Consider the following 11,509-nt stretch of genomic DNA (forward strand, 5'->3'; position numbering starts at 1 on the left):
TGGTGCATATATACCATGGAATATTACTCAGCAATCAAAAAAGATAAACACACGTAATTTGCAGCAACATGGATGGCGCTGGAAGGGATCATGCTCAGTGAAATAAGCCAGAAAGAAAAAGAAAAATACCGGATGGTCTCACTCATAGCAGGAATTTAGAAAACCTAAATAAGGAACCAGGAAAAAGACTAATTATAATAAAGTAAAACTCAAAATCAACAAGCAACTATAAACCAGAGACACACTACAGGGAGAAGGGGAAGGGAGCAGGATCAAAACACGGGTGGTGGGAATTGTGTGGGGACTATAACCAAGATGAAAATGCATACACTGTGCAAAAATAAAAAATAATGTAAAAAATATATAAAATAAACAAAAAAAAATTAAAGGCAAGTTAAACCAAATAGTTGACAGCAGTCACTGAAATCCCTGCATCGTGCGATCCAGGGCTGCATAATTTCGTACTAATTCTCTAACACGAAGCTCACGCAGCCCTGCACAAGGGGAAGGCAATAACTCGGCTATTTAAAACCAACTCTCCAGAGCTGAGCTGAGCTGAGCTGGGGCAGGAGCCGCAGCCCGGGCTGCGGGGCCCAAACCTCGCCCGTCCCGGAAGAGCGAGTCTCGCGAGAGGACCGGCCGCGCACACGCCGGTGGGCGGGGCCTTCAGGGGCGTGGCCGAGGGCGTGGTCGGGGCGTGGCCCGCGGAGGCCGGGCCGGCGGTTGTCGCGCCCGTGACCCTCAGGCGCGACGGCCCGCGGGACAACATGGCGGGGGAGTCGAGCCTCCTGCTGCTCATGTCCCTCCTGCTCGGCCCGGCCTGTTCGTACATGGCCGGCCCGCTGGTCCTCAACACTTGGCCCTTTAGGAACGCGACCGAAGCAGGTGCGCGGCGGGGCCGGGGCGCGGGGCGGCGCGGCGGGACCTTCGGGGGGGACGGAGCCGCGCCCGCCTGCGGGGCCCGCCCTGGGCGCCCCCTCTTGCGGCCGCCTGAGCCGCCGCGACCTCTGCGATTGCCTGTGCTCGGGCACCCCCTCCCACTGCTGCGTTCTAGGTCCTCGGCACCCCGGGGCTAGTGTTTTCCACCCTGCGGCTAACCTAGAACTGGGGTGTCCTGTCTGCTGTGGGGCGTCCTATCTGCCTACCCCGTCTTGTCCAGACATCCAGTCTTCTCCAGCTGCCTCCTCTCTGTCCCTCCAGGGCTCTGTTCTAACCCCCCAAATCCCCCCAGTACCTTGTGTTCCAACTTTGCAGACGACTAATAAGTCCCCCCCAAAATATACTCATTGCATTTACCAGCCCCCTCTCTCCCCACCACTCACACACTCCACATGCTGACATGCCTGTTTGGCACCTGGAATGGGACAGTCGTGACTGTAGATTATCATCGATGCAGAGCTTGAAAATAGCTGTGCCTGACTTCTGTACCCAGGACTTTTCGTTTTGTATAAGGCTCCTTAAGTGACTTTGCTTTGCAGCCAGCATTGAGAACCACCAACCTGAAGTATCACTTCTTCCAAGAAGTCTTCTTTGATATACTGCCCTTATGCCCAGTCTGTTAAGTGTTGTCTTCTGTTCTTTGGTATTATCCTGTCCGTACCATCCATCTTAGCATTTTCTCATTGTGTTGTGTGTGTGTGTGTGTTTCATACTATCATAAGAGTAATTTCAGACCTCTTTTCCCCTGTATGAGGCTAATAAAACTTTCTGGGGACAGAGTGGGCCCCAGATTTTGGTGGAGCTAAGTTTGTATGTTGCAGTCAGCACATGTGATTCAGAAAATAGAAGGTAGTGAACTGAAAAAAAAATCCCGGAGATGAGACAGAGAAGGAAGCACGGTGGCATTGTGTAAGCCTTGGCATGTTGAACCAGGAACTTCTTGATCTCTGATTTCAGGCCTACATGTCCAGTAGTAACACTTAAACTGTTTACCGACAGTGGCAGCTATCTCTCCAGGAATTCTAGGGTTTTTAGTAAAGAAATTGACCATTAAATACTTTTTGTTTCCTTGTCAAGGCAGGAGGACCCCTAGTAAGAAGTTGGTCACCAAAGCCAAACTGTCTCCTTCTGAATCCTACCCCTGCTGTATGCTAGTTGTGTGACTTTGAAAAAGTTACTTATCGCCTCTGAGTCTGTTTCCTGCTCTTTAACATGCGGATAGTAAATGTGAAGAACAAACCGAAAAAGCTATTGTGACCATTAAATTAATTAATCCTTATAAAACCCACATTGTATTTACTGCCCTTGCATATATCACAGAAACTTGCTGTGATAGATGTTACCTCAATAAAGGTATTAGTTATGTATAATTTTATAATCTAATGATGCAGAAGAAACTTATATGACTTAATGATTTTTTACGATTTAATGACTGAGTCTTTTAGTAGTTTTAATTGTAATGCTTTAAATTGAAGGAGAACATTTTCTCACACACAGAAGAAAGTTATTAAAAAGTGGGAAAAACAAAAACCCTCACTTTGCATCAATAGCTAAAGTCCTCAAATTCTTATAGTAAATAGTTGCATTATCTCTGGTAATTCTTATAGTAAATAATTACATCATCTCTATCACTGACTCCTTTGTACCACTTGAGAAATTAATTTGTCAAAAATTCAGGTTAGCTTTGAGTAAACATGACAAAAAAGTTTGAGTTCTACAAATATTTTGTTAAACTTGGCAATGGAAAACCAGATATATCAACATGCACTGTTGGGATTTGATGGACAGCATGGAGGACGTTAGCATTTGGAGGGTCTGCTCTGGATGCGGTTGAGAAAGGCTGTGCCATGTGTGAGGAGGAACAGTGTGACGGCACCGTGGGTTTTGGAGGAAGTCCTGACGAATTTGGGGAAACCACACTGGATGCCATGATCATGGATGGGTAAGAATGCTGTTTGGACAGATATATCTCTGCGCTGGCACTTCCTGTTGAATGAGTCGATCACTCTTCTACTGAGAGCAGAATGAATGAATGCATGCCACAGGTCAAAATCCCTGGCTTATTTTCCTTGGTCTTTCTAAACACAAGGAGTTTCCTTTTTGGTTTAGAAAGAAACAAAATCATAGCAATTATAGAAATATCACTTGGAGGCAGATTGCTTAAAACAGGGAGATCCTCCAAGCTACAAAAATTTGTCTCTGACTTGGCGAAAACAGTCATTTCTCTACCATCTACACATTATGTGGCTTGCCTGACCTAAAGCTGTTAAAAACCCCATTCCAAAGCCATATTTGAAATGAGCCAGGTGCAACTGAGATTTTCATGCTCTTGGGGTATGTGGTAGATTGTCTCCTTGTTGTGTCTAATTGGGGGAATTTGTATGACTCTATGCATGTACTTTTATGTTTAGATGGTGCATTTGAACCGACAAAACACGGTTGCTTGGAATAAAGCGATAGTTTTTATCTGTGAACCTATGAAAATACCTCAGTACATCTCACTGCATTTTTTTCTTGCAGCACCACTATGAACGTAGGAGCAGTAGGAGGTCTTAGACGCATTAAAAATGCTATTGGTGTGGCACGGAAAGTACTGGAACATACAACACATACACTTTTAGTAGGCGAATCAGGTATATTTTTAACTCAGCCAAATTTTACCTAGTACTGTGTGTGGATTCTTCACGGTGAAAGTACTGAGTATAAAACAGTGCACCTAACTTAAAATTCTAGTTTCAGTAATACTTCACAATTAGTTATTTAACTTCTGACTCTCACTTTGTTCACCTTTAAAATAGGATTAAAAAATTAGTTTATGTATGGATGGTAATTGCTGGACTGAAATAGGAAACAGCATCATTTCCTGTATTACACTGTGACTGTATTATAACTAGATTATACTGTAAGTATATCACACTATTAATATAACTGTATTAGATGTGAAATCAGGAGCATTATTAACATAAGATGGAACACACAAATAAATGAGAACCGAAGGGATTTTGCTATGTCAGTGCTCCTTACTTGAACACCTTCTAAATTAATTAGAAAAATCATAGTGTTCTATAATAAAAATTTTTAACAATGTATTAATTTTTATTAACACTCTACTGGGCACCCTTCAGTTTTCTTGACAACTACTCAACAAGCAGTGGGAATCTGTTACTCTTTCCTTGGAATCTAGTTGTCTGTCTTTTGTAATATTTGCTGGGCACTGCGCCCTAGTTCAAGCAGTAAGATTTTGTGTTGTTGAGAGGTGTCTTTCACTTTCTTTGTAAAGTGAAAGAAGAGAAGTTGTGGAGAGGGGGTGAGAACGGAAAAGTGTCATTACATACACCCCAAGGATCTCAAGTAGATCCCTTTTAGGGAGGACGTATGGAAGTACATGATTTAGAAACTGCTGTCTTTAAAACTGTTCATGTCTGAATATTCCTTGGAAAGTCTATGTGTACCCTTGGATGGGTGTACCCCGCTTAAAAACTGCTGATCTGAAACACTGCTGTTTAGAATACTTACATTTTTCTTTCCTTCCTTCTCTAGCCACCAAGTTTGCCGAAAGCATGGGGTTTATCAATGAGGATTTATCTACCAGTACTTCTGAAACTCTTTATTCACATTGGCATGCCGGGAATTGCCAGCCAAATTATTGGAGGGTACGGATGCATACTTTTTAAAAAGTAAATTACTTGAAAATATAAGCGGTATCTCCTTGTTTTCTGTTGTCTACCTGTTGCATAGAATCCTGAATTCACAACCTGGTCGTACTTTAGAACTAGCTATTTAAGGTGGCTGGGCATGGATGTTCTTAATATTTCCCAGCTGCTTATAATGGTTTCTAGGCTGGAGAACTACTGGTCCCTCACAAGAATTTTCAAATGGACAGTTCTACTACTGCCTGATAGAATTGTTCTACTTGTATTTCTAACCAAAGGTTCCAGTCAAAAAAAATCCAAGTTTGGAAACTATTAGCCTAAAATATGTCTTAGATTTTACCTATGTGAAGTATAGCCAGTATCTTGCCCTTATTTGACTTGGCGACTTATATTCTTTGGTGGTCAGTGTGTTACTAATGGGGTAATTTGTCTTTAAATGGCCAGACTTTCAGCATAAACCAATTGTCTTTGCCATTCAGAGTCCTTCTTTAGGTGTAGTCTCTCATCTGTTTCTTCCCAAACCCTAATTGCCTCAAGTAACCAAGAAGTCACTGGCTTTAGCTAGAATACACTATAAAACCAGATGAGAGCAGGCACTTGCATGTTGGCATCTGAGGCATCAAAGTAGGCATCTGGCTAAATTACTGATTTATGTAAACAATTTAAATTTGTAAATTTGGATTATTTTCTGGAATCTTTAAGATTCATAATGGCATCTTAGAGTCTTAGAATATGTTCACATGAACCTAGCTTTGGGTAAAAAGATGGTTTTGAAACAGATTTTGCTTTAATTCTCAGAATTCTTTTTCCCCATCTTAGAATTTGAATTTTTTTACATTAATGCTGAAATTTTCAAAATGCATATTCCTTTTTTACTTTTCATAGTATTTATTTATTGAGATAAAGTTGATTTGCAGTTCTGTTTATAATTTAGGGCTAAGGGTTCACAACTCTTCAGATATATGGTCACCACTGGGGACATTGGTGGTGGGTATGGTTTGGTAACATACATCAGAATTCTTTTGAGGATTCATAGTAGCAAAAATTCCTTGTTTATATTGGTCATTGTGCTGAGAAACTTAGAGATATACAGAGAAAAATTAGGGACCTTTTCTGAATGATATAGATGTCTACTTCATAGTATGTACTTCTGAGACTAGACTAGGTATTTAGTAAATTATATCCATCTGTTCACAAAAGACTTTGCTTATCTTTGACTTTTTATTTTTATGTTACAGTTACCAGATGTCCTTCTAGTTTCTTGCTCATGTTTAGTGATTGCTAATTTCTAAAATCAACCTTTCTAAAAAGTAAAACTTAAATCTTGTTCACAGAATGTCATACCAGATGCTTCAAAATACTGTGGACCCTACAAACCACCTAATACCTTAATGCAATATGGTCCTACCTACAAGGAAACACGGGATACCCATGGTCATGACACTATTGGTAATTTACCTTTTATACTGTTTTAATTGTTAAAGTTCAACCATTTTTAATTGCCTTCCTGTAGTTCTCAACTTCTTCATCCAGATTCATGTACCAAAGGTGATTTTTATTGTTTTAACTACCAAGTAATACTCTATCAATGTGTCTGTCAGTCTTTCTGTCTACATGTATACATTCTTTCTTAGCATTGTATAAAATTTGCTAAATTACCTTATACAAAACCCCTAAAATGTAATGATGCTTCTCTTGTAGATTTGAAATCTTTGATTTTAGCTCCTTAACTATGGTATGTTGTTTACCATATTCATCTTTATAAGCTATAGTCTTAAAAATTTCCATTAATCTATAGCAGAGATTTCCTTTGGACTTACCTCTGAAAAAGCATTGTAGAGTAATGGGCAATTTGGAGAGTGAGGATAGCTGTGGACAGACAATACTGTGAGAATAAGTCATTCAGAAGCATGTCCTGCCACTGGTGTAATTTTCAGTATACACAAGTTTCCTATTTTCTTCTGCTAGAAGTTACTGTAAGGGGGTATTTATATTACCAACTGCTCAATTATTTAACTATGTGTGAGGTAAGCTTTAGAATTGATGCCTACACTATTTTTTTTTTTTTTTAACTTCCAGGGATGGTTGTCGTCCTTCAGACAGGACATACAGCTGCTGGTACATCTACAAATGGTTTAAAATTCAAAATACCTGGGTTAGTGTTTCCAAAAGAGCACATCTCGCAATGTGTATTGAATGTAAACCAGACTGTGCCAAGCATGAGGGGCTCTGCAAAAATGCAAATCTCAGCCCGCCCTCCCCCAAGTAGGAGATAGAGGAGGTAGGCGTGTATGGAAGAAACTCTTAACAGCTGTTAAGCACCAACAGTGAGGGTGTCGCCACCAGTGCTGTAGATTTCAGGGGAGCCATGGTGATCAGATGAGCTTGGGGTAGTTAGGGAAACCAGAGAAGAGGTGCTCGGAGCTGTGCCCACACATACCGAATGGGAGGGAACGATATTGGCTCCAGGCTCTCCTCGGGCCCAGGCAGGGGCAGTACTTCACTGGCTGAAAAAAAAATGTGTTACACACAGTGACGGTGGAGGGGGCAGTGAATGGAGCCAGGTTTCTAGTGGTCTTAAGCCAGTTTAAGGATTTCTGGATTTTATTTCAAAGAAATAGAGAAGCAAGGCAAGGAAAAGCCTTGTCAAAATTTTGTCACATGGATAGAAAGCAAGAATAAATTAAGGTGAAGAAAACCAATTTTGAGCTTGTTGAGATAATCCAGAATTAGAGAGTAGAGGGTAGTAATAATAGAATAGTCACCACAAATCAGCGCCATGTTCATATATAACTGGTACCAATTCTTATATTATTCAAGTAGGTTTGTGAAAATCAAAGTTGAAAAATGTTTTTTTTTTTCTGTGCTCAGATGAAGAATTTATTTGCAACTGTCACTGTAGTGTCCCCTATTGGTGAACATCTCATGAAACAGTTTAGTTTCTGTCCTTTATCTACTGCCTGGAGTTACATGTGGTCTTCTTCCCTCCCCAAGCCGAGTAGGAGACTCCCCGATCCCTGGAGCCGGAGCCTATGCTGATGACACCGCCGGGGCAGCCGCAGCCACCGGCGATGGGGATATCCTGCTGCGCTTTCTCCCGAGGTGGGACTTCTTCCATGTATGACCCTCAGGGCTCTTCAGGGGAGATCTGGTCCCTGTCAACCCGGAAAGTAATTGCTGGTGCCGGATAATCCAGACTTGTCTGTACAAAAGCTTTTTAGAAACCCTGCTTACAAACTCTTTCCCTATCATTCTGATGATGATAATCATTCAAATTAAGTAATCATCGTCCTCTGAAATGGAATCATATTTCTTACTCTGCTTCACAGATGAGAATACTTACACTCTATTTAAATAATTTATGTGAGGCCACTGAGTAAAGGAACAGTGATAACTGATGATCAGAGCAGAAAGTGCAGTCGCTCCATAGGATTAATTGCTGAAAGATAATCGTTACAGCTGCAAGTGTCACACACGCCCCAGTGTTTTCGCCATTGCTTGTGGTCACGTTTTCTTGTTTAAATGTAACCTCTGTACTCCACGACTTCTGGCAGTTATGATAAAGTAACACTCAGCCAAAGCCAAAAATAATAGTCCTCATGTGAAAATTTTTTAAAAATATTTATTTATTTATACAAGAACCGGGGTGCAGGCCACATGCACAGGAGGGTGAGAGGATTCATCAGAGACAGAGCCAGGAGCAGAACAGGCAGACGGACCGAAAGCACTGCTGAGGGGAGCAGTGGGTGAGACAGGAGAGATCTGCCGTGCCATGTGGCTATCTCCCTGGCCAGGGATCAAACCCGCACTGCAGAGGCTATGGACAGCTTCACAGTGCAGCACTTAACCCTTGTGCCACCAGGGAGGCCCCTCATCTGAAATTAATGGGTGGATTTGGTGAAAAAGTAGACATCCTATCAGGGCTTATTTGCTTTGATGTTGATACTATCACAGGAGTTATGACTCCTATTCATTTCTGTTTTCTATCAAATGTGATAGGTGTGAGGACTTCTAACTTCAAGTCACTATGTTTGGGGTTAGTGCTGTGATACTAAAGTTTCACCTTGTTTAAATTAGCTACCAAGCTGTAGAATATATGAGAGGTGGACAAGATCCAACTATAGCCTGCCAAAATGTGATTTCAAGAATTCAGAAGTATTTTCCATTGTTCTTCGGAGCTGTTATATGTGCCAATGTGACTGGAAGTTATGGTAAGTTCTCGCTGGAATTTGCATTGGTGTGAAGTTGTACATGTTGGTAAAAATATACGTACTTTGAAATATCGTTGTGTATTTCATTCTGATGCAATAGAAATAGGGACTGTTTTGAACAGGCACTGGGGAAATGTTAATTGGTGGTCTGTCAAGACCTCTGGTGTTCAAAATATACTCAAAACCCTCCGTCAGTTGCCTGCTAGTAGTTGTGATCTAATCTTTGCCTAGGACTTCTTTGAAGTGTGTTTAAAGTTTAGTTTCAACCTCCAGTACATGCTGAGATGGTAAACTATCAAATGTTTTTATTAATTAGAGGTAGAGAAGGATAAATTGTCTTCCCTTTTTATTTTGCATTCATTATTTAAGTGTCTCAGTCATTTAGGTGGTCTTGGGGCTCCAAGGTACAAAATGCATTACCAATTAGTCAACCAAAGAAGCTAGCAGAGAGATTTTTGCTCTGTATTTGAAGCATGTCCTTTGCTTCATTTACTTTCTTCATGAGCCTATTATAGTTTCAAAGCATCTCAAGATCAACCACTACTGCTTCTCATTAGTGAATTTTCAGATGGGGAGGATATACAGCTCTCTGATCAATACCACTTTTTAGGCTAGACTGCTTATTATTGTTCTTTGATCTTTTACTTCCCACAGTTCTGTGTTTGAAAAACTTGTGAGGAATTCCTTATTCTATTTTAAGTATTTATATACAAAAGTCAATATAAGTTATGGGGGGAAAAGTCATTATGTATAAAAAACTGAGGCTCATTGATTCCCTCTTAATAAATAAACCTTAGAAGAATCGTAGTTGGATTTGACAAGATGTAAAAGTGATAATTATTTAATTGTAGGTGAATTTAAAATTGACTAGTTCATTATATTTCAAGTAGTGACACTGGAAGGAGCTCCTTCAGGTGTCCGAGCAGGGGAAAAAATCCACTGTTTTTACAGTTAGATTGGACAGCAGGAAGCCACTTGGGTAAGATAAACATGATTAGAAAGAGAGCACCCTGACAAATAACTCACTTTCTGTGAAGGAAAAGAATAGGAAGCCTGGGAAGAGAGTGGATACATGATGAGAATGTTCTAGTAGCTGGTGAAAGTGTTTAGCATGTGTCTAAGAAGATAACGATATGAAAACAGTAAATAAAAATAATAGCAATGACAGCATATGTACAGAACAAAAATCAGGCTACATTTTGTTCTTCAAAGAGATGGCTTTTCCACTACCTTCCTTCCTTCTACTGGAATGTCAGCTGATTGATGCTAAGGAAGACAGCACTGGTGTAGTCTGTGTAGCTTAGCTGGACATCAGACACACAGTAGCCAGTATCCAGGCTGTAAGCCAGGTCTGTGTTGGCTATAAATACATGGGTTCTGTATTTAACCAAACACTTTCCCTTTTCTCGGCCCTAGGTGCTGCTTGCAATAAACTTCCAACATTTACTCAGTTTAGTTTCATGGTTTATAATTCGCAAAAAATCCAGCCAACTGAGGAAAAAGTAGACTGCATCTAATCCATCTTTTCTGTCAGCGTCTATATTTAAAGAAGAAAGAAACAAACACTGAAAAGGTTACCCACTATTGTCATGTAGTATGCCTCACATGTCCTGAATTTTTTGTGTAAAATCAGCACAAAAATAAAGGGATGCTGAAATAGCACTTTTATTTCCTGTATTTGAAATTTTTGGGTTCCTATTTTTTTTTTTAAGCTTCGTGTGTGGACCCTGGAATGAATTTGTACGTGTGTGTGTATTTTGTGTATGTTTCAATTTTAAGTGATAGTGGGATGTCTGACCAATGTTTCAAGAAAATGCAACTTTGGGGATTTATTTCCATAGTGATAATGAAAACCCAAAGAAATAACGTATATTTGGATACTTACAATGGAGTTTCCATTTTTTTTTTTAAGATTTATTTATTTTTATATTCCAGCACTGGGTACAATCAGAAGCACGGGAGGGTGAGAGAATTCACCAGAGCCAGAGCGGGGAGCAGAACAGGCAGAAGGACCGAAGCACACTGCTGAGGGGAGCAGCGGGCGGCAGGAGAGGTCTGCGCGCCATGTGGGACCCTCCTCGGTGGCCGGGGAGCAGCCAGGGATTGAACTGGTGCCTCAGAGGCTGCAGGCAGCTTCGCAACCCAGCGCTCAACCGCTGCACCACCGGGGAGGCCCAGTTTCCAGGGTTTTTAAACTCAAAGCCAAAAGTAATAATGAATCACAATATGATTAGTCCTGGTTGAATTTTAAGTGTTACAGTGCTACATCTCTTACCATTGATTATCAGTTTTAGATATTGCTCCCTACTGGGTTAAGAGAAAAGACTGCTGCTAATAAAAGTGCTTTTTGTTTCGTGCGTATTAGAGAACATGGGCAATCTTCTGATGAGCAAATTACTTTGAGTATCTGTTCTGTTTTATCCTCTGACGGGACTCGGCCTATGAAGGTTAACCCCCAAAATTTTTTAACTACTAATTTTTAGTACTGATAATTTCTTCTAAAAATGATTAGGGAACTTGATCTATACTGTGCTTTTATTGATCTTTTGTGCAGAAGTTGGTGATTGCAATTAGCAGTATCAGTAAATATCCAGCGTGGTCTTGTTCGTGAATTTGAGAGCAGGGGCAGCTATGCATGTGTGAAAGCTTCAGGTCTTCAGGGAAGTTCTGCTCAGTTTACTGTGAACCTAAAACTACTCTAGAAAA

The 11,509-nt window shown here is 40.7% G+C and overlaps 1 protein-coding gene across 2 annotated transcripts; it reads left to right on the top strand.

The window, feature by feature from the left end:
* Positions 1-722: 722 nt before the first annotated feature.
* AGA (aspartylglucosaminidase) lies at positions 723-10,320 on the top strand (the record flags this gene model as incomplete). Of its 2 annotated transcripts, none has more annotated exons than XM_084231853.1 (9): positions 723-885; positions 2,728-2,881; positions 3,460-3,572; positions 4,480-4,592; positions 5,927-6,041; positions 6,672-6,747; positions 7,587-7,694; positions 8,670-8,803; positions 10,220-10,320. In XM_084231853.1, the coding sequence occupies exons 1-9, from the start codon at positions 768-770 to the stop codon at positions 10,318-10,320; spliced, it is 1,032 nt and encodes a 343-aa protein (XP_084087979.1). In that variant the 5' UTR covers positions 723-767. The 2 variants fall into 2 exon arrangements, with proteins under 2 accessions (XP_084087979.1, XP_084087980.1); XM_084231854.1 differs by having other exon boundaries at positions 6,672-6,725; positions 7,595-7,694.
* Between the last annotated feature and the right edge of the window lie 1,189 nt (positions 10,321-11,509).

The sequence above is a fragment of the Talpa europaea genome (genome assembly GCF_964194135.1).
Source record: "Talpa europaea genome assembly, chromosome: 4".
NCBI lineage: Eukaryota > Metazoa > Chordata > Mammalia > Eulipotyphla > Talpidae > Talpa > Talpa europaea.